The 23,772-nt window shown below is 40.5% G+C and overlaps 1 protein-coding gene, 1 non-coding gene and 1 pseudogene across 11 annotated transcripts in view; 2 read left to right on the top strand and 1 right to left on the bottom strand.

Annotated features, from left to right (window-relative positions):
• CLASP1 (cytoplasmic linker associated protein 1) overlaps window positions 1-23,772 on the bottom strand; it is a 316,174-nt gene that overhangs the window by 204,502 nt on the left and 87,900 nt on the right. For all 10 annotated transcript variants that reach the window (XM_077153522.1, XM_077153515.1, XM_077153516.1 and 7 more), the window contains exons 3-5: window positions 3,509-3,587; window positions 1,934-2,037; window positions 1,022-1,113 (exon numbers count right to left, since the gene is read on the bottom strand). In XM_077153522.1, coding sequence (XP_077009637.1) covers window positions 1,022-1,113; window positions 1,934-2,037; window positions 3,509-3,587 — 275 coding nt within the window. The remainder of the gene's footprint in view (window positions 1-1,021; window positions 1,114-1,933; window positions 2,038-3,508; window positions 3,588-23,772) is intronic.
• On the top strand, window positions 4,133-4,258 carry LOC143678595 (U4atac minor spliceosomal RNA). The gene has a single exon (XR_013173375.1). It is a non-coding gene; the product is annotated as a U4atac minor spliceosomal RNA (small nuclear RNA).
• Window positions 6,740-7,396, top strand: LOC143677498 (SIN3-HDAC complex-associated factor pseudogene; annotated as a pseudogene).

The following is a 23,772-nucleotide window of genomic DNA, read 5'->3' as shown; positions in this document are numbered from 1 at the left end:
TAGAGGGAAAAAAGTTATACATACCATACCCCTTAACCCTCACTTTCATTTATCACTAGCATTTCAAACTAAATTTATTTTAACATTTATTTCCCCCTATTATTTATTTTTATTCCATATGTTCTACTCTTTTGTTGACAAGGTAGATAAAAGGAGCATCAGACACAAGGTTTTCACATTCACAGAGTCTCATTGTGAAAGCTATATCATTATACAATCATCATCAAGAAACATGGCTACTGGAACACAGCTCTACATTTTCAGGCAGTTCCCTCCAGCCTCTCCACTACATCTTGAACAACAAGGTGATATCTGCTTAATGCGTAAGAATAACCTCCAGGATAACCTCTCGATTCTGTTTGGAATCTCTCAGCCATTGACACTTAGTCTCATTTCAGTCTTCCCCCTTTTGGTCGAGAAGGTTCTCTCAATCCCTTAACATCAACAGTTTTTAGGGAGATACAAATTAATACCATGAGAAGATATCACTACACATGTCAGAATGGCCAAAATAAAAATCAGTGATAACGCCCAGTGCTGGTGAAAAATGGAGAAACTGGACCACTTTGCACGTGGCTGCTGGGAATGTAAAACGCTAAAGGTACTCTACACTGTAGTTTGGTTGTTTCTTTTAAACATAAAAATAAAAATGAACTAATCACTTATCAGATGACAAGCAATTGCATCCTTGGGCATTTATCTTCATCTTGACTGTAGGGATGGCTACATGGGCTCTCACATGTGGTGAGTGCTTAGAACTACATACGCACATGTGCACATGCAGACACAAACAAGTGTGTATGTAAATGGAGAAACCTGTGGATAGTACCCACATCAATTTCCTGATATTGAGTATACTATAATCAAATGCAAGAGGTCAGCAGTGTTGAAGCTGGGTGAAAAGTACGTGTTCTCCTTGTACACTTCTTTGCACCTCCCTACAAACTGTAATAATTTCAAAATCAACGTTAAAAAAAAAAGAGCTCATCCAAGTAAAAATTTTAGTTCAGCCGAGACTTACGCATTGAGTGTTGCAATAAGGCAGAGACAGATTCCTTCTCGTGTGCGGAAATTCTTGTGTTTGAAGCCTCCCAGCATTCTGTCCCAAACGTACTGCAGGCAACAAAGAGCAGATGAAAGAAGAGAAGATTCCTGTGGCCTTTCTTTTGGTGAGGGACCAAGAGCAGGTGTTCCCCTCAATTAGATACCCAATAGGTTTCCCTCTACCAACCCATTTAATTCTCTCACTAGTATACCAACAACTGGCAGCTTATAATTTACAGTAATTTAAAATGGTCAGAACACACTGATTTGGACCACTGCACTTAACTGTCCCAACAACCCTGAAAAGAAAGCATAACGTTCCTGTCTTAGGGGTGAAGACGAGGCTACAAGAGGCTCAGGGACTTGCCAAAGATCACATCTTCCTATTGGTCCCACCAACCTACAAACATGCCTTCCCTCTCTCCACACCCTTACCCCCCCTCTGTCCCCCAATGCCCAGTTTAGATTTTATTTTCTTTGGGATGGCTTTTCTGGAGCCTGCCCTCACCCTTACAACAGACAGTGTCCTGGAAGACGATTATTATGTAGCCTCTCTAACAGGCCCAGCTCACCAGCAGGTATGGACCAAGGCTCAAACCAGGATTCGTGGGCAGCCACAGCTGCCTCTTTTCAGAAAAACAGAAAGTCAATCATGTATATTAGCTCAAGATTTGCTAGCAGATTAAACCAATGCTAAATAAATTATGCCCTGTTGTTTGTTTAAATATCCTATGTTGTGCTGGGGGGGAGGGGTGATAAAATGCTAGGTTAATTTTTACCTGTAATAGGGCAGCTTAAAAGAAACCATCCTTTTCATCAGGAGTTGCAATTAATGTTTATACAACTAATGTTCATACAACTACACATACTGAGCACTCTCCCTGCTTACCTGGGGATTAGCAGCTTGATCCATGATCTTTAGCAGCAGAGCCTGGTCCTGCTCCCTCACAGAGTCCTTAGCATCTCCCAGTCTGTCTATTAAACTTGGCAATACTGGAAAGCAAAAGGCAAAGTGGTCAAATGGAGACCTCTTTTGGGGAGTTGTAGTCACCCATTGTTGATACTTCAATTACCGGGTAGACAAAATCCTGGCTGAAATGATGTATGTCATTCTCAAACCACTAATCCTGGCTCATATACTGACACCTGTGAGAGTTACTACAAAAATCTGAAAGATCCTTCATGTAAACAGACATACTGTTTGTCTTCCCCCTCAACCCACATGCCTCCACCAGCCCCAACATATTTCCAAGCAGGCGAAATACTACAGAAATGAATGCTAGCAGACCATCTCAGAAGGAAAGGATCAATACAAGATGGAATTCAGCTCACAAAGAGGGGCTCCAGTACTTCAACTGGGGGTAGGAAGGGCAAGCATTTAAGGAGCCATCTATTTCTCACTTGCATGGTTTATTTTTAATTTTACTAACATTCCTATGTGCACAGGGCCAACTGAGCCCGCCCCCACTCTCACCCGAGGGTACACCTAGTGCCCCGCAGAAGGCAGCTTACTCTACTTCTACCGAGAGCCTATAAATCTTTTAAAATAATAAACAACCCTGAGTCGTTCAGCTAATTGAAGAGAAAAATGGAACAGTATTAAAATACCAAATTCCTAAAAGTAAGGGTTGTCTTATTTGCAAGTGGAGAAACAGTTACTCAGTGCCAGAATGGGGAAAGAATTCATGACCTCATCTAAAGGAGCTCATGGACCACAAAGAACACAAATGGACCAACTGAAACGGAGAAATTCTACAAGGCAGTGCTTGCACAGATAGAGGTCAGTGTTCACAAGGCCATCATGAAATTCCAGATGTCAGGGGATGTAGAATGCCTAAATCTATGAAATCTGTGATTTATTTCTCTTTCATTTTGTGACGAATTGTTTTCCTTTCCAAATAAGAGTGAGCATTTGTAGAAGGCTTGTACATGAAATTTACAATCTAAGTGAAAATAATAATGTCACCAATATGTTGGGGAAAGAATACCACTGCATAAGTTTTATAGGACTTCTCAAAGAAAACGGCCTCTCGATAAAGGAAAGGAAGATAGACAAACATAACTCGCCAGCACCAAAAGGTAATGATATCTAATTTTTACAAGACATAAAAGAATTAGTAGTAATACTTCATATGCGAACACGGAGGCTTCCCAAGAAGCTGAGAGAAAGGCATGCAACTAAAGGAGTTAAAAGGTCAACAAGAGCAGTTAGGCCTGTGGTCCGGGTGAGTTTGGGAGGGGAGGGAAGACAGCAGTGCAGTCCCCGCTGGGGTGGGGGGATGACTGAGGAATGGGGGTGGGGCGCGTGAGGTGTGAGTAGAGGTGGAGCTCAGTGAGGAATTGGGGCAACCGCGGGAGAAGGTGGGGGGTGGGGGGGGACTGAGTGAAAAGACTGGGGGAAAGGGGGCTGGCGGGAGGAGAGTCTAGGGTGTCTGGGGTCTCTGTCACACCTGCCGCCGCTCACCTGTGCCGATCTGCGCCTTGAACCGATCCTGTAGCCGGGAAACCAACGCGGACAGGATGTCCATGCCCAGAAGGACCACCTGCAACGGGAAACAGCGGGAGTCGGTCAGCAGGCTGCCGGAGGCCCCGCGGCCCCGCCCACCGGCCGCGAGGAAGTCTCCACACCGCCGGCTCAGACCCCATCTGAGAGCCGTCAGAGCGCATGCCGGCTGGAAGGATTAAACTGGTTGGCTATCAAGAACAATGCGCTTGCACAGAAAGAGGTGTCTACAGTTGTCCAAGACCGAGAAACAAAAATAAATAGCGACTGCAATGCGACCCCCAACGCCGGGCGCAGCCGCTTGTCCAGGAGCGCGCGACCCCGCCCCCCAGGCGGCTCCGCCCCGGAGAGGCTCGTATGCAAATCACCTCGTGGCTGGCGCGTGGCCTTCTGGGTAGACCAAAGCGGCAGCTCCGAGGCCACGCAGCATCTCGGAAAACAGGGAGTTGGTGGTTCGTGTTGGAGGATGCGGTCGCTGGAGGTGCGCTAGCTACTGGGCAACTAGGGAGGGACACGCGACGTAGTCGCCACAACCCTACCTGGTATTGGTGTTTCCTGCTTGCAGCACACGCCTACCTACAACCAACCATCCTTTTCTTGGGGTTGCGCTACTGTCCAATGAGCGTTTAGTGAGGGCAGTACTGCTAACGCCTAAACAACACATCCGCATCAGCTAAAGCTTTGCTTTATTTTGGTGCAATTTTTGGAAAAATGAAACTCTTGTTTTCCATTAACTTTGTAGTTTTAAAGTGAGCTTAACAGTGAAAGTTTTTCAGCTCACGTAACTTATGATGTGAGCTATATGCTTAATTTTTTACATTTTGCGAATGAAATATCTGGAAACACGCAAGAACTTCATCTGTTTCCGTACACTACAGGATTTTTGGGTTTGTTAGTTGCGTCCTCTTTTAGTATCTGAAGTCTTTACCCGGGTGATGCAGATCCGTGTGACTTCACGTGCAATCAACAGTATAATAGTTTCACAGTGTGTAGCAAGCAACATAGTCTAAACTTCACAGGGAAAGTGACTGGCTCTAACAAGCAGGCGACAATAGTGATCGTTCCTTGTGAACTGCCTGGGGCTGCTTTGCAACCACAGAAAGCAGAAACTGCAGGACTTTCCATTTAACAATAATAAGCACAACACATAAAGTTTTCCTGCAAACGACTGGCTACTTCGAGATACTGAGATGATTTTTATAGGAGACAACGTTGCTTCTGAGGTCAGAATGCAGCATTTTTGAAAACCATGTTTTCGGTTCTCCCCACATCTCTTTATAAATCATGACTCAGGTGTGAGGACTACTATATTTTTAGAGATGGCAGCACATGTCTGTCAACCTCTTAGTGGAATCTGGGGGAACCCCAACTTCAAGCTTTTCCAGGATAAGGCTTACTGGATAGGTCTGACCAGAGCAGGCCTAGACTGGAAAGTTCCAAAAGGTTACACACCACCAGTTTCAATGGGGCTGGATTGGCAGATGCAGCTAAGCCCCAGAGAAGTAGGCAGGAGTAATCAGGCCACCAGGATGAAAGGGTGCCAGAAAGCAGCAAAGGGGCTGCTGGGTTGTCTAATCCACCCTCAGCCGCAGCCCCAGTGGAAGGAGGGGAGGCGTCAGCCACCAGCAGGACTGAGTGACCTGAGTGACTGGGACGGATGGAGGGCCTCCCTGTGCCCTCAGCTAGCCACTTCATCTGCGAATGGAAACAAACTAGCTATCTCCTGGGGATGTAAGAGGATCAAAGATGGCATAAACAAAAGAACAGACAAAATGGGTTCTGACTATGTATTATTCTCTCTTCATTGTCCTCATATATATGTCTTCGTGCATGTATCTTCCCATCAAAGGGAGAGTGCCAGGACCTGAGCCCTGTAGGGTCAAGGGGAAGGTTCCCAAGTGCTGTCCTGGGTATCTGCTCTGCCCAGTGAGAGCTGCACCCCTGATGGTTTCCGAAGGATTAGGTCATTTCAAATCCTCGGAAGTGCTGGGAGCTGTGAGGGCAGTGCCTGAAAACAAAGCTCTGATACATAGTCCTTAGAAGAGAGTTATCAAAAGCGTCCTCTTTTAAGTACATGCAAACCTCACAATATAACTTCGGACACTCTCAGAATACATATATCAAGAATATCTCCAAAAATTTCTTTTTTTCAAAAATTGAGCTTTAATGTTAACCTACGCCAATACTTATTTTCACATATACATTTATCCCTATGACAGATGTTTGCCCAAAGCCTCTACATGCCAGGCCTGGGACGGAGGGAGACAAGCTGAACAACAGCCATTCCCTGCACCCTGGCAGGAAACCTGGAGCATGAACTGGTCAGGGATGGCAAGACATGAGGCTAAGGAGGTAATGGGAAAGGAAAGCAGAAGGAAAATTTAAAAATCCTCCATTTCTCGAGTCCTAGAGGAGAAGAGGTGGATGGAGCCTCCCGCCACCAGAAAAGTACAGAAAGCTACAGGGTTTTCAGGGACCAAAGGCTGGAAGCAGGGGAGTGAACCAGAAAGAGACTCCCCAGACCCTGCACCCCCTGGCCATCACGGACATGGACTTCTCTTCCTAACCTTTCAGAAGGGCAGCCACTGGTTTATACCAGGCTCTTAGGAGCCTTAGGAGAAGCTAGTAGCTTACTCTATATTTTCTCCTATAATTCATCTTCAAACTTTTCACCTCTTAACTGGCAATTACAAGAGTTCATACTACCCTCAAAGAATAAGACTAACAAATTTCATAAGCAAAGATCTAAAATGTTTTGAGACTCTGACAGCAATGACTCTAAAAAGTTACAACATACTCTCAAAATATTCCTACATGTGATCATACTGGCATTTTACTAGCATTTCAGATATTTTTGTATGAGGTTATCTGAGAACCAAAGGGTCCTACAGAAGAGTAGTACACCCCTATCTCACATCACATACAATGAATAACTCAAAATGAACCAACAAATTAACACTAAGAAACTAAAACCATAAAACTCTTAGAAGAGGTGCTCAGAGGGGAAGTGGAATCTACACCTTCCCAGCCAGCGGTAGCAACTGCAGAACTGCAGGAGACAATCTTTCTAGACAAGGCAGTTTAGGAGGAGGAAGCGACCGGAGGGGGCTGGCTTGGTGTGCACTCCACACCTCGGGAATGTTATTGTGTGTGGAATGGCTGCTTTTGGAAGACTACTGCCCAGAGGATAAGATGTTTGGTTTTCACAAACCAAAGATGTACCGAAGTACAGAGTGCCGCTGTATTTGCAAGGCTAAATCCTCCAGTTCTAGATTTTCTGACAGTAAACACTATGAAAAGGACTTCCGGAGCTGTTTTGGGTTGCATGAGACTCGTTCAGGAGATATCTGCAATGCCTGTGTCTTGCTTATGAAAAGATGGAACAAGCTACCAGCAGGATCAAAAAAAACACTGGAATCACATGGTAGATGCAAGGGCTGGACCCAGTTTAAAAACTACACTGAAATCAAAGAAAGTGAAAACTCTGTCTGGAAACAGGATAAAAAGCAACCAGATTGGTAAAATGCAGAAAGAATTTAAACGTCACAATTCTGATGTCCACAGTACCACCTCAAGTGCCTCCCCAGCCCAATCTCCTTATTACTAGTCAGATGATGGCTCAGATACTGAGATGGCTTCTGGTTCTACACCAGTCTTTTCCTTTTTAGATCTCACATACTAGAAAAGACAGAAAACATGTTGTGGGATTATTTATCTATAAAGGCTGTTTTGGGGAAGTCCTCATGACACACACCTATTCGAGCCTTGCTGCAGCAATAAGAAAACAGCTGCTGAGAAGCGAGAGGAACAGGGCCAGAGCCTCCACCCATCTCCACTTAGGAGTGGTGACTGAGGTTTATATGTAGAAGGGGAACAAAACAAAAAATTTCTTTTTCTTGGAAAGACAACAAAGCAACAAAGCGACCCTCTTATTTTTAACTTGGATACTTGCTATTCTGCCAAAAGACAATATCTAGAATGGTTTTGAATGGGTTATTTTCCCCCTAGTTCCATAAACTCTGAAGCCAGTGTCTAGCTTACCAAAAGAAAAAGAGAAGTGTATATAACATTTAAGATGCTGAGTACTTCGTAGGGAAGCTGAATGTTTTTTTTTTTTTTAAATCCCCTTCTCATGAATGAAATTGGGGGAATTTCAGGGGACAGAGATGGGATTAGCTGTATGATAAACCATATGTAGTTTTAATGTTTTCTATATTGAGAAGCAGTGGTTGGGGCATTTTTTAAGACGGCTGGCTACACTTGTTTTCCCTCATGATAGTAAATTTGTCATAGTTCAATGATATGGACTTGCCCCTAGAGATACGTGTTAATAATTTTGAACTATTAAGGTCTTGCCAAGGTTCTGATTATTCAAACCTGTACTACTGAACATTAAGCAGGACAGACTAAGCTTTCCAGTGCAAATACCTTGAAAGAAAAAGTAATTAATAAATATAGAGAGAGGTAACTTGACTGTATATGTGGCATTCTGTGTTACCTCCATATTAATATTTGATAAAGATTACAATTTATATGAGATTCTAAAGCAAAAGCAAAGCTCCTCTTGGGGAAATGGCAAGGCTTCAGGATAAGTGATCCTATATGAACAGTACCAAAGCATTACACCTCATGTTACAGAATACACACTATTAAAAATGTCTGAAAAATAAAGTGTGCAAGTCTTCAGGATGGCACAAAACAAAGGTTAATGCTCCTTGGGGCACATTTCTATAGAGGGCTTGCCTAGTCTGTATATAATTGACTTTTGTTTCTGTTATATGACTGATAACTACACTGAAATCTGCACAATTCAGTTTTAGCTCTGGATTACTTCAGTTGACCTTTGTAAAAATTTTATCTGTGTAGAGTGGGCATTTGACTTGTTTTAACCTACTAGGGTGTTTTTTTTCTCTTTTCAATATTTAAAGTAAAATTCTACTAAAAGGAAAGAGGTGTCTGTTAATGCTGAGTGGGTTGGTTTTTGGTTTGGCTTCTTTTAGTCAGGCTTTCTGAACGTTGATATGTTAGGTGATAAATAAATCCTGAATATGGAGCTCTTCAATTCTAAATCTATTAAAAGTGAATGTACTAATAATCAGAAGCAGACTTTTCAAAATACGATTCTTATTATGCCTAAAGAAGATAAAAGACATGAACAAAGATTCTGAGAAAGAAATAACTTTTGAAAAATGACACAATTTAAAAAGAACCAAATTAATACGATAACCAAAATTCAGAATTCAAAGTATGCTAAATTACCATAAAAATGAAAATTAGATTTTAAAATTTAAAGGGCAAAGGGCCTTTCACTCTTTACTAAGAGATAAAGAGTAATACTTTATAAAGATTAATGATTAAATTCACCAAAAAGTAAAACAATTCTAAATGTGTACATACCTAGTAACCTGCCCTTTTAAATACATAAAGCAAAAAAACCCAGCAGAACAATCCCCTGAGGAATGGGAGAAAAAATATGGAACTATTAAACCCTACCATCAGGGCATCCCCTGATATTGTGTCAGACTTTAGGGACACCCAAATCAATAGGCTATGCCTTCCCCTCTACATGGGACATGACATCCAGGGGTGAAAGTCTCCCTGATGACATGGGAGAGGACTCCCAGGGATGTATCCAGACCTGGCAGCGTGGATCAACAATTACATTCCAAACAAAACGGGGAAAAGAAGTGTAATTAATAAAGTATCAGTAGCAGAGAGAGTTCAAATAGTGTCAAGAGTCTACTCTGGAAGTTGCTCTTACACAAGCTTCAGGTAGACCTTGCTACCTATCATAACCCGCCAACCCCCAACCAGGACCATTCCAACCAATCCTAAAGAACACCCAGGGCAATGTATAAGATTCCACAAGACTTTCAGGCATTAGAATAACTTTTCAGAAACCTACAACCTCCAGATGGGTCACTGGTCCAGATAACTCCTGAAACCTAGCCCAATCTTTCCAGAACACAGATAGTTTCACCTCCCTATCCCATATTAGTGACAGACCCTTCCCATATGAAAAATTTAGAATTGCCATAGCCCAAACAACCCCAGTAAGAGGTATGGAAAGATCAAAGGTGATGGTGGAGTTATACAGAGAAGATAGGATTTAACTAATGAATATGACTGCTGAATCATTAAATTGATATCTCTTTTCGCCTCCAGTATTTTAGAGCAGCTAGAAGTAAAAACCTAAAATTGTGAAACTGTAAGTCATGTCAAAGTCTGAAATATGTTCTACAACTAATTGTGGCACTGTGTTTAGAAATTTATAGCTTTTTCGTATATATATTATTTTGCACAAAAAAAGAAGGAAAAAAATCGATTGTGATGATAAAAAAGTATTTATGCCCTCTAGCCTCATATATTCTGGAGCAGCAGAATGAAAAATATGAGAGGATCTTATGGTATCCCATGATAAACTCTGGAATTTGTCCTATAACTACTTGTTGAAGACTGCTTGGAAAACTATTGCTATTTATTTCTTTGCTTTGTACATATGTTATACTATACAATAAAAAAAGTGGAAAAAAAAAACAAAAACATAAATAATTCGGGGGTGGGAATAAGGGGTAAAAAGAATTGGGTAGATTGTAAAACTAGTGGTCAATGAGAGAGAGAGAGGGGTAAAGGGTATGGTATATATGGGGTTCCCCTTTTTTCTTTTTATTTCTTTTTCTGGAATAATGTAAATGTCCTAAAAATAATCATGGTGATGAATACACAACTATGTGACAAGACTGTGAGCCACTGATTGTATACTATGGATGAAAAGGTACATGTGGATATCTCAAAAATATTTAAAAAAAAAAAAACACTGTAAGAGTGAAATGATAAATCACATTGGAAAAAGATATTTAAGCCTGATTTTAGAATATTTTAAGATCTTCTCTACAAATCAATCAATCTTTTCTACGGGCCTCATTTTCTTCTAGGTAGTAGAAGAAAAATGGACACAATACCTGAACGAGGGCACTTCACTAAAAAAAGACTCCAATGATCATAAACATATGAAAAGCTGCTTCAACCTCCATTAGTCATCAAAGAAAAGCAATTAAAATTATAATGAGACCTGGGACTTCCGGTAAGATGGCCAACTACAGCAGCTTCAGATTAGCCCTGCTCCACGGAAAAGTTAGAGCAGAGACAGGAGTGCGACTGAAGCAGCAATTCGGGAGTGTGGCTGACCTGGGAGTGCCTTCTGCACCACATGTAGCAGCCCTGACTGCAGAGGCTGAGGAACTGACAGGCAGAAAACGAGCCTAGCCTGGCATGGAGGTGCAGAGTGGTGGAGCCCATGGGAGTGCAAGCGTGGATACACGGAACTAGGAAGTAAGCCACGCCATGTTCCTTGGGTATGCTACCCTAATCGGTGCAACTGCATGACCCGCAACTCACCCACACCCTGAACTCCTCAACTGCTCCCATTCCCCACACTTCAGGTGCCCCTACACCACCAGCCCCCAGTGCATGTACCTGCCCCACACCCCTACTGAAGTGCAGCCCAACTGACCACTCCTACACCCCTCCCAAGCACTATCAACCCTCCCTATTCCCTACAGGCTGCTTCCAGCGCATAAAGGGTGTGGCCACTAAGCTCCATACCTCAGTTACCCCCACCTCACACCCCTACTGTCACACAGTTTCACCGCGCCCTCCTTGAGCTCAGCGCATCCATTTATGGCATTCCCAGGCCCACGCATGTAGACCAACGTATGCAGCTCTGGAAACTGCACTTTACAGCAGTTTTAGAATGGGACATGCACACAGCCCTCATCCTCACTTCCCAGCTCTAAGAAAGTGCCTACCTGCACAGCCAGGTCACATTTGCCCCCAATCCACGAAAGGACGGAATAATGCCGACCTACTGCCACAGCTCTACACAGGCGCACAAAGTGCCCTGTTCCTTACACCAGCGCACACCATGATTACGTCCTCCAGACCAGTGCACCTACACAGCTACATCCTCCCTGGCCCTGGGTGCCCACGTTCGCAAGTACCAGTATAACAACCCAAACCTGCCCTGAAACAAATCACCTTTCTGAGTGCCCTGGTCCCTGCTATACAAAAGCATTAGGTTTCCTGCAAATGCAAGGCCTTAGACCACTGAAAGAAATCAACTCCCAAAGTAAGTTAATCCAGATATCTACATGTGACAAAGACAGCAGAAGATCACTAAGCACATCACAATGCAGACATATATAGCCCTGCCTAATGACCAAATTAAAACACCTGAGGAGACACAGACGTTGGAACAACTAATCAATGATTTTCATACAATTCTACTTAATGAAATAAGCAGGACAGCCAATGACATACAGGAGGAGATCAAGAACACAGTAGAAGAGCACAAAGAGGAATTTGAAAGAATAAACAGAAAAACAAAGGATATCACAGAGATTAAAGACTCTTTTGACCAAATAAAAAACATACTAGAGACATACAACACCAGATTTGAAGAGACAGAAGAAAGAATAAGTGATATAGAGGACAGGATAACTGACTTCGAAGACTCAAAACAGCAAATGGCAAAAAAAAAAAAAAAGGAAAAAATTCAATGGAAACTCAGGGAAATGATAGACAAAACACAAATGTTACAATCATTGGTGTCCCAGAAGGAGAAGAGAGGAGTAAAGGGCTTGGAAGAGTAGTTGAGGATATAATGGTGGGAAAACTTCCCAACCCTCATAAAGGACATAAATATACAAGTCAAAGAAACCCAAAGAACTCCAAACAGAATAAATCGAAACAGGCCTTCCCTAAGGCATATACTAATCAGTCTGTCAAATGTTGAAGAGAAGCAGAAAATCTTGAAAGCGGCAAGAGAAAATCAATCTACTATATACAAGGGAAATCATATAAGACTACTCAACTAGCACCCTGGAGACTACAAGGCAGTGCTATAATATATTCAAGATCCTGAAAGAGAAAGACTTCCAGCCAAAATTCTGTACCCAGCCAAACTGTCCTTTAAAATTGGGGGAGGAATTAAAGCTTTCACAAACAAAGAAGTCCTGAAAGAATTTGTCAACAAAAGACCAGCCATACAAGAAATACTAAAAGGAGTTCTGCCAGCTGAAAAAATAGATGGGAGAGGGAGGTCTTGAGGAGGGCACTGAACTGAAAAGTACCACTAAGGGTAATTTAAAGAATACAAAGAGTAAGAGGAAAAAGAATATATAGATCTGACAAATAAAAATAAAAAAGATAAGATGATGGAATGAATAAACGCCTTTTCAGTAATAATTGTGAATGTTAATGGATTAATTTTACCAATTAAAAGATACAGATTGGCAGAATGGATTAAGAAATACAATCTAGCTTTATGCTGCTTACTAGAGACTCAGCTCAGACACAAGAATACAAATAGATGGAAAGTGAAAAGATGGAAGAAGATCTTCCATGCAAGTTGTAACCCAAGGAAAGCAGGAGTACCTATACTAATACCAGACAAAATAGACTTTAAAAGTAAAGACATCATAAGAGACAAAGAAGGACACTATATACTAATTAAAGCGTCAATTCACCAAGAAGATATAACAATCATAAATGTTTATGTTTCCAATCAAGGAGCTCCAAAGTACATGAGACAGACATTGGCAAAACTGAAGGGAGCAATAGATATTTCAATAATAATAGTAGGAGACTTCAATACACCACTTTCCTCTATAGATAAAACAACCAGACAGAAGATGAACAAGGAAATAGAGAAATTAAATAACTTGATAAATGAATTAGACCTAACAGACATATATAGGTCACTGCACCCCAAAGTACAAGCTTATACATTCTCTCAGGTACTCATGGAACATTCTCCAGGATAGGTCATATGCTGGGACACAAAACAGACCTCTATAAATTTAAAAATATTGAAATTATTCAAATCACTTTCTCTGATCACAATGGGATGAAGCTGGTTCTCAATAACCACCAAAGAATGAGAACATGGAGATTAAATAACACACTCAAAAACAAACAGTGGGTCAAAAAAGAAATTGCTAGAGAAATCAGCAGCTATCTGGAGATGAATGAAAATGAGAATACAACTTATCAGAACTTATGGGATGCAACAACAGCTGTACTGAGTGGGAAATTTATTACCTTAAATGACTATGTTAAAAAACAAGAAAGAGCAAAAATCGTGGACTTAACAGCAAACCTGGAGGAACTTGGAAAAGAACAGCAAACTAACCCCAAAGCAAAGAGGAGAAGAGAAATAACAAAGATTAAAGCAGAGATAAATGAATGGGAGAACAAAAGAACAATAGAAAGAATCAAGAAAACCAAAAGTTGGTTCTTTGAGAAAATCAATAAAATTGATGGGCCACTAGCAAAAATGACAAAGTAAAAAAGAGACAGGATACAACTAAACAAAATCAGAAATGAGAAGCAGTGTGTTACCACGGACCCTGAAGAAATAAAAGAAATCCTAAGAGGATACTATGAACAAGTATACACCAACAAACCAGACAACTAGATGAAATGGACAAATTCCTGGAGGCACACAAACAAGCTAACTGACTCAAGAAGAAACAGAAGATCTTAACAAATCAATCACAAGAGATTCAATCAGTCATCAAAAATCTTCCTACAAAGAAAAACCCAGGGCCAAATGTCTTCACAGTGCAGTTTTATCAAACATTCCACAAGGAACTAACACCAATCCTGCTCAAACTTTTCCAAAAAACTGAGGAAAAAAGGAACTCTACCTAATTTTATAAAGCTAACATCATTTTAATAACAAAACCAGGTAAAAATGCTATAAGAAAGGAAAACTACAGGCCAATCTCCTTAATGAACATAGAGGCAAAAATTCTCAATCAAATACTAGCAAATTGAATATAACAACACAGTAAAGGAATATACACCATGACCAAGTGGAGTTTATACCAGGAATACAAGGATGTTTCAACGCAAGAAAATCAATTAACGTAATACAGCACATTAACAAATCAAAAGGAAAAAATTACATGATCATCTCAATAGATGTTGAAAAAGCAGTCAACATAATTCAGCATCTTTCTCTGATAAAAACACTCCAAACAATAGGAATCAAAGGTAACTACCTCAATATGATAAAGGCAATATATGAAAAACCAACAGCCAGCATCGTACTCAATGGAGAGAGACTGAAAGCTTCCCCCTAAGAACAGGTACAAGACAAAGATGCCCACTGTCACCACAATTATTCAACATTGTGCAGAAGTTCTAGCTACAGCAATCAGGCAGGACAAAAAAATAAAAGGCATCCAAATCGGAAGGAACAAGTAAAACTCTCATTATTTGCAAATGATATGATACTATACTTGGAAGATCCTGAGAAATCTACAGCAAAGTTACTTGAGCTAATAAACAAATTCAACAAGGTGGCGGGATATAAAATTAATGTGCAAAAATCACTAACATATCTATACACAAGCAATGAGCTAGCTGAGGAGTCAGTTAAGGAAAAAATTTCATTCAAAACAGCAACTAAAAGAATCAAGTATTTAGAAATGACCTTAACTACAGGTGTAAAAGACTCGTACACCGAAAACTACATAACATTGCTAAAAGAAATCAAAGGAGATCTAAATCGGTGGAAAGACATTCCCTGCTCATGCACAGCAAAGCTAAATATAGTTAAGATGTCAGATTCTCCTGAAACTGATCTACAGATTCAACACAGGGCCAACCAAAATTCCAACAACCTACAAGATTTGGAAAAGCTAACTACCAAATTCATCTGGAAGAGAAAGAGACCCCAAATAGCTAAAAGCATCCTAAAAAAGAAAAATTGCATCGGAAGATTAATACTCCCTGACTTTACAACCTATTATAAAGCCACAGTGGTCAAAACAGCATGGTACTGGTACAAAGACAGAAGCATTGACCAATGGAATCTAATTGAGAGTGCAGAAATAGACCACCAAATCTATGGTCAACTGATTTTTGATAAGGCCCCAAATCCTCTGAACTGGGACAACATAGTCTTTTCAATAATTGCACATGGAAAAACTGGATATCAGTAGCCAAGAGAATGAAAGAGGACTCCTATCTTACACCCTACATAAAAATTAACTCAAAGAGGATCAAACACCTAAATATAAGAACTAGCACCATAAAGCTTCTAGAAGAAAATGCAGGGAAACATCTTCAAGACCTAGTAATACGATGTAGCTTCCTAAACTTTACACCCAAAGCACCAACAAAAGAAAAAATAAATGAGAACACCTCAAAATCAAATGCTTCTGCACCTCAAAAGACTTTTCAAAAAGGTGAAGAGGCAGCCAACTCAATGGGAGAAAATATTCGGAAATCACAAATCAGGCAAAGATTTGATTTTCTGTATATACAAAGAAATCATACAACTCAACAACAAAAGAACAAACAATACAATTATAAAATGGGCTAAAGATATGAATAGGCATTTTTCTGAAAAGCAAATACAGATGGCTCAAAAGCACATGAAGAGATGCTCATTTTCACTGGCTCTAGGGGAAATGCAGATCAAGACTACAATGAGATACCACCTCACACCTATAAGAATGGCTGCTATTAAACAATCAGGAAACTATACAGGTTGGAGAGGATGTGGAGAAACTGGGACATTATGCACTGCTGGTAGGAATGTATAATGGTGCAGCCACTATGGAGATTGTTTGCTGGTTCCTTAGGAAGCTAAATATCGAGTTGTCCTATGACCCAGCAATAGCTCTACTTGGTATATACCCAGAAAAGCTGAAAGCAATGACATAAACATACATTTCCACACAGATGTGCATAGCAGCATTATTCACAATTGCCAAAAGATGGAAACAAACCAAATGCCCATCAACAGATGAGTGGATCAATAAAATGTGGTATACACATATGATGGAATATTATGTAGCAGTAAGACAAAATGACATCCTGAAGCACATGACAAGATGGATGAGGCTTAAGGACATAATGCTGATCAAAATCAGCCAGACACAAAACAACAGATACTGTATGATTCCACTTTTATGGCCAGCATAAATGTATACTCAGAGACTTATAATACAGAATACAGGGGACTTAGAGATACATACGAGCTAGAGACAGGTGAACTGTTAGCTAATGAGGTTGAACGCCAATGTAAGGGAGCAAAGGGATTTTCTAGTGGTCTAGAAGTAATATTTCCATATTGAAGATGAAAGGGGTTGTATAGACCTACATGTCCCACTGACTCACACTAGAAATATGAATGAGTTCTTGTAAGAATTACTTCAAAGGTAAGATTCTTGTATAAAGACTGTTTAAGTTCAGGGTATAGGGGATAAACTGCTATTGCATGCTATGAGCTGTGTTCAAAAGGGAACCACCGGCACTACCACAGCAACAGCAGAGGTAAATAATGGGGTAAGGGACAAGAGTTAAGAGAAGGTTTAGATTTCCTATTTGGTGAGGTTGTGTTTATTGGTTTTCTTTCTCTTGGGAACAATGAAATTATCAAAAATTGAGAATGTTGATGGACTGTGGACTTTTGGCCCTCGACATGATGCCTGATGAATGCAGGTGGCTGAAGGATGCAATGATAAAGAAGTAGAATGGCGAACAAGGGTGTGTACTTATGAACGAAGGTTGTGCAGCTACAGAAAGGAACAATGTCATGAGGCAAGCAACAATGTGAATGAACACGTGGGACATTTGGTGGGACAAAATAAGCCAGAAACAAAAAAACAACAATGGTATGGTCACCTTTAGAAAATGCTTATAAGAAAACAGGGGCCTAGATTATAAACTTCTAGAGCAGACACATTAAGTCCGGAGTGGTGATTATTATTCTGGATTTTGAGAGGCTGTTTTATATATATATAACCTGATATTTAGAGATAAGAACGAAGCTGGACAGGTTGAGTTAAAGTAATTCAGAACACAGGGGTAAGGAAGACAGTGTATATATTTTAGAACCACACATACTCTTTGAGACCAATGGAAGAAAGGTGTATTTGATAAGGAACTGAGGTTTTCTGTAGCACATAATCCAATTCAACCTATCTGTATAGCTCATTTGAACAATTGCAACATAGACAGCACAGAATGAGAAAGAGGTCCTTTAATCCTGTATAGATTATTGTAATGCCTGGAAACATCCTACAGTATATTAAGCAGATAATCAAAGTATTGGCAAAGTCCCCTGATGGAGGGGGAAAAGACTACGGAACTATTAAAACTTGCCATCAGGGAATCCCATGATACTGTGTCAACCTTTAGCGACACCCAAATCAATAGGCCATGCCCTCGATCAAGAGGCTTACTCTTGTGAAGCTTATGTAGGTAGCATAGAAGCTTAGACTACCTATAAGCATGCCTAAGAGTTACTTCTGGAGGACCTCTGTTGTTGCTCAGATGTGGCCTCAGTCTCTCTAAGCCCAACTCTGCTAGTGAAATCATTCCCCTCCCCCCTACATGGGACATGTCATCCAGGGGTGACAGTCTCCCTGGTGATGTGGGAGATGACTCCCAGGGATGTATCCAGACCTGGCACCGTGGAATCAACAACTACATCCTGACCAAATGGGGGAAAAGAAGTGTAATTAATAAAGTTTCAGCGGCAGAGAGAGTTCAGATAAGAGTCGAGAGGCTACTCTGGAGGTTGCTCTTACACTCTTACACAAGCTTCAGGTAGTCCTTGCCAACTCCCAACCAGGACCATTCCAGCCAATCCTAAAGAACACCTAGGGCAATTTATAAGATTCCACAAGGGTTCCAGGCACTAGAGTAACTCGTCAAAAACCTACAACCTCCAGATGGGTCCCTGGTTCAGATAAATCCTGACATCTAGCCCGGCCTCTCCAAAACATCAGATAGTTTCCATCTCCCTACCCCATATCAGTGACAGACCCTTCCAATGTCAAAAATTTAGAACTGCCATAGCTCAAACAACCACAATGAGAGGTATGGAAAGATCAAGTGATGGAGGAATTATACAAAGAAGATAGGACTTAACAAATGAATATGACTGCTGAATCATTAAACTGATATCTCTTTTCATCTCCAGTACTTTCCAGCAGCTAGAAGAAAAAATCTAAAATTGTGAAACTGTAAGCCATGTCAAAGTTTGAAATATGTTCTACAACTAATTGTAGTCCTGTGTTTAGAAATTTATAGCTTTTTTGTATATGTTATTGTTCACCAAAAAAGAAGGAAAAAAAAGTTAATTGTGATGAAAGAAAAGGTATTTAAGCCCTCTAGCTGCCTATGTTCTGCAGCAGCTAGAAGGAAAAATATGAGAGCATCATATGGTAGCTCATGACAAATTCTGGGATCTATCCTGTAACCACTTTTTGAAGAGTGCTTTGAAAACTACTGCTTTTTTATTTCTTTGCTTTGTATATATGGTATACTATACAATAAAAAAAGTTAAAAAAAATTATAATGAGACACTATTACACATCCACAAGATGTCTAAAATTATAAAGATTAACAATACCTAGTGTTAGCAAGAATTTTTCATACATGTTGGTAAGAGCATAAAATAGCACAAATAGCACTTTAGAAAGCATCTTGGTGATATCTACTAAATCTGAAGATACACATAGGCAGCCATTCCAAGACTAGGTAAATACACAGTAAAAATGCATATGCATGTACAACAGGTGCAATGTACAGTAATGCTCATAGTGCAGCAGTAGTCATAATAGACTCACATTAGAAATCCATGTCCATCCACTGTAGAATGTATACATTTTGGATTTCATACCATAGAATACAATAAGAAATGAAAGTAAATGAACCAAAGCTACATTCAACAATATAAAAAAACTTCATGTAATAAGTGTAAAGGGCCAGACACTATATAGACACTTTTATGAAGTTGAGAAACAGGCAAAAGTAAACTGTAATCTTAACATGCATACTTAGATGATAAAATTACAAAGAAAAGCAAGAACATGATTACCATGAAAATCAGGAAGGTGTTGACTTTGGGGGGTTGCTGGCAATGTTCTGTTTCTTGTCCTGAGTGGCAATTAAATGGCTGTCAGCATTTAAGTAACTCACAGTGTTTCTGTGTCTAATGTACTTTCTATATCTAGTTCACAAAATTTTTTAAAGTTTTAAAAACTAAAAAAGTGGGGGTGATCCTGAACTACTAGTGGCTTAACCTGAAAGTCTGTGAGTGATTGATTAGACCTAGTCTCTTTCTCACTTTCCAAAACACTGACAAAATCATCAAAATGGAATCCACCAAGGTTCTCTTTCCAGAGCATAAGCTATCGCTAATCAAATCTTCTCCCACCAAAAAAAAAAAAACGTCTACAACGAACAAGTACAGCAGGAAGAATAATAGGTCACATACTTCAGAAGACTGGATAGGTTAGAGTAAAAATAATATTTTGTACTAACACTATACTTGATCGTTTTTGTTTGTTTGTTTGTTTTTTGCATGGGCAGGCACCGGGAATTGAACTCAGGTCTCCGGCATGGCAGGTGAGCACTCTGCCTGCTGAGCGACCGTGGCCCACCCTCTACTTTATTTATTGTTTTTCAGGCACTCTGAAGTAAATCTGAGTAATTTCACAATAATCCTGAGATAAAGAACATATTATCTTGATTTGCAAATGAGGAAAATAAAGAACAAATAGGTAAACAGACTTATTCAAAGTCATGAAGTTGGGATAGTAACCAATATGCAGCCAAACCCAAGTCTCTGACCCTACGTGAAGGCCATTTTCAGTATACCACAATCACAGTATACCCAGTCTTTTCCATCTCCCTAACTAGCTTACGACCTTGAACAAGTCCTACTATATCTCTGCCAGGATCAGATAACCTCTAAAGTTGGCCTTACCTCTAAACATCTCTGATGCTCTGAGAATTGCCTCGCAGAGGAAAAAGTACAACGGCTTTGAAAGTATGCGTCTCGAGGCTGCATCCCAGCTCTACCACCAACTACCAGCCAGGTCATCAATCAGTAAGCTCCAAATTCTTCATCTATAAAAACCAGAATAGCAGTGCCTTTTCCCTTAAAGAGTATATATTACAAGGGTTTTAACAAAATATACACTAGTAGAATACAGTGGTAGAATTCTCACCTGCCATATGGGAGACCCAGGTTTGATTTCTGGCCCATGTGCTCCCCCCTCTCCCACCTCCCCAACATTTCAACAAATGGTGCTGCAATAACGGGATAGTCAAATGGAAAAAGAATGAAATATGACCCCACCATATAGCATACAAAATATATAAATAAAACATGGTTTACTGAGGGAAGGCAGGAAAATACAGCATAAAATCCAAAGAAGACATAGGTTGTCTAAAATCCCTTGTTAATGTTTTGGTGAAAATCCCTCAAGATTCTCTGCACTAATGCACATGCTTGTGAGTGTGTGCATATGAATTTTACATCAACAGGTTCACAATATATATATTGAGCTATAATCTGGTTTTTGTTGTCAATAAAAGTGCCACTGGCATCTCCCCAATTCAATAAACATCTATCTGCATTCTTATTTTCGGTTGCTGTGAGGTACCCTCTTGTATTATGTATTATAATTACTTAACCAACCCCCTAAACCTCAGGACATTCAGGTTTGTTTACAATCTTTCCATTATTCTAAATAATACTGGTGATGGGCTTTTACCTCCACACATGTGCTATAATTAATCTCCTTGGGGCAAATTCTGACAAGGACAATTGCTGGGTCAAAAAGAATATACCCCCTGTATATGTTACTAGTACTATTTTTAACAAAATGCACTAGGTGCCCTTTTAAAAATGGGGCTGTGCACTGCTAACTTCTATACAGTCATGATTTATATTAAAAGACTCTAAATTGCAATCCTACTAAATACAGGGAAGTTAATTAGCACTCTACACTGTACTACTCACTTTTAATTCCAAGAATCAGAGCACTCACAAATACAAAAAAAAAAGGTAATGTGTCAGTGGCTCTGTGAAGTCAATGTACACATGTGGGATAGGAATTTTATTCACCCAAATGTGCTTTCCTTCCGAAGGGAGTCCTCGGACACTGAACCCAATAACAATGCCACTGGACAGTATGTATACTTTTAAAATTCCTCTTCTGGGAGGGCCTCCAGAGACAGATTATGAGCCAAAGATACAAATGTTTATTAAAATATAAGTTGCCAATATTAGATTAATGGGAGTTGAGATGTTATAGGCTTGTTGTCCATTGTTGCCCAATGACAAGGATTTTACAGTTAATAAGGAACTTCGGATCATCACGCTATCAAACCACATCATTTTACTCATGCAGCAGCAGCAACAGCAGCAGGCTGAGAGACTAGGAAGCAAGGTGTAAACACAACGAGAGGCAGAGTTAATAATCCTTGTTTAAAGGTCTAGAACAGTCCAGTACAACTTCCAGCAATGACAAAAATGTTCTGTGCCTGTGATGCTCAAAATGAGCACTTGAAATGTGGCTAATGTGAATGGGAAACAGAACTTTTAATTTTATTGAATGTTACTTAATTTAACTTTAAACAGTCACATGAGGCTCAGGGCAACATATGGGGCACCACAGCTCTAGAGCAACGGTTACAAATGCCACTGAGCAGTAGAGATGAGGCAGTCCTGGGTGGGGAATGGACTTGGGGATAAAAAACCCAGAAGCCTCTCTCAGCTTGGGGGACCTGACACCAGGTGGGAATGAAGATCGGGGTGGCCAGCCCAGATTTCAAACACTGGCAACTTAATCAATAATTTTAAAATACTAAGGAGACCAACTAACATTCATTTGTGGGTAAATCCAGCCAATGGGCCCCTAATTCTGCAACCACTCTTGGCCAGGTGCCTCAAGAACATGAGCTCAGACATCACGCTCCAAAGGTGGGTGTCTAAGATGCAGAGGAGGAGGCCTTTCTCCTTTCCACCAAGCCCCAGCCACCAGCAGGGCTGACAGCTCTTCTCTCCACAGTCCCAGAGTCTCCAAAGAGCCTCCCTCCACGGCACAGGTCCCAAACCGTCTGGGAGACACAGTGCCTCCGCAGTCCTCTGAGCCTCCCAATTTGGCACACCTGCACCCAGGCCTGTGTTTCTAGCTCCTTCCACATGCTAACTGATTATCTAACCAAAAAGGTCACAGAATATTCACAGCAGGGTGGGTTTTTAAACAGCCTCTCTCATCACAACCACTTCCCCAGAGCTAGCACGAGGGCAGGAGGTGGTAGCGGTGAACTTGTACCTTGCGTACACTGATAAGAGACTTTCCAATGAGTGATTTAATATGTTATCTATATTATCTAATCCTCAAAACAACTTTTCAAAGCAACAATCACAGCTATAAATACCCCTACTTTACAGATAAGGAAACTGAATCTCAGAAAGGGTGAAAAAAAAAAATGGCCAAGGGCATACAACTCTTATGTGGCTCAAATAACATTCGTTAATCCATTAGTCTTACAAAAGGACAAACCATGAATATTAAGTTTGCAATGAAATTAACAAAGTCAGAATCACTCTCTTGTGTGCTTCTCCTGCTCTAGGCAAAAAGTGTAACAGAAACCATTCCAGGAGTGCACTGCAACTAATTGTGGGGACCAAAGTATCTGTGAGTCAAGTCAACTGATTGGGTACAATTCCCACCATTTCAGTCCTCCCACAGGCAAAGAGGAGGGTGAGTCAACACTACCCCAAGGTAATGGAGAACTGTCATTGACTTTCTCAGGCTAAGGCGAAATCATGGCAGAAATCTTGGCTCCAGGATGACATTTTACTACTTTAAAATGAATAAATAAATAATTGAAACCTACCCTTTCTTGAAACATTGAAATCTAAAAAGAAAAGAGAATAGTCTGTACTTAACATTCTCTAACCCATGTGTGATGCTCATTTTTAAAAAGAGAGGGGTGGTCATTTATTCATTCAACATTTTTTGAGCACTTATTTTGTTCTAGGCAATGAGGACATTAATAGTCTAGGGATTGTTTCTAACGAAATTTATGTTGCATTGTCTTAAGTTTTTCATCTCATCCTAACTTCATAGCAACCATGTGAGACAGACTAAAGAGGTGTCATCAGTATCTGATAGCTAAGGAAACAAACACCCAGAGAGGCAGACCACCTGCCTGCAGTCACCAGCTGGTTGATCTCAGGGTCCTGCACCTTCCTCTCCTGGACAGGATGGACTCCAGGCAGAGAGGCAAATACAGGAGCCTAAGTGTAAGGACCATGCTTATTGTTTCTAACCAGTCAACTACTTTCTCAGGGACCCACTTCCCCACCCACAGGTCCTGAGGTCAAGCTGCAGCCATCT

This window comes from Tamandua tetradactyla, chromosome 3 (genome assembly GCF_023851605.1).
Source record: "Tamandua tetradactyla isolate mTamTet1 chromosome 3, mTamTet1.pri, whole genome shotgun sequence".
Taxonomy (NCBI): domain Eukaryota; kingdom Metazoa; phylum Chordata; class Mammalia; order Pilosa; family Myrmecophagidae; genus Tamandua; species Tamandua tetradactyla.
Note: the sequence above shows the minus strand (reverse complement) of the source record. Positions and strands in the feature narration are given on the sequence as shown.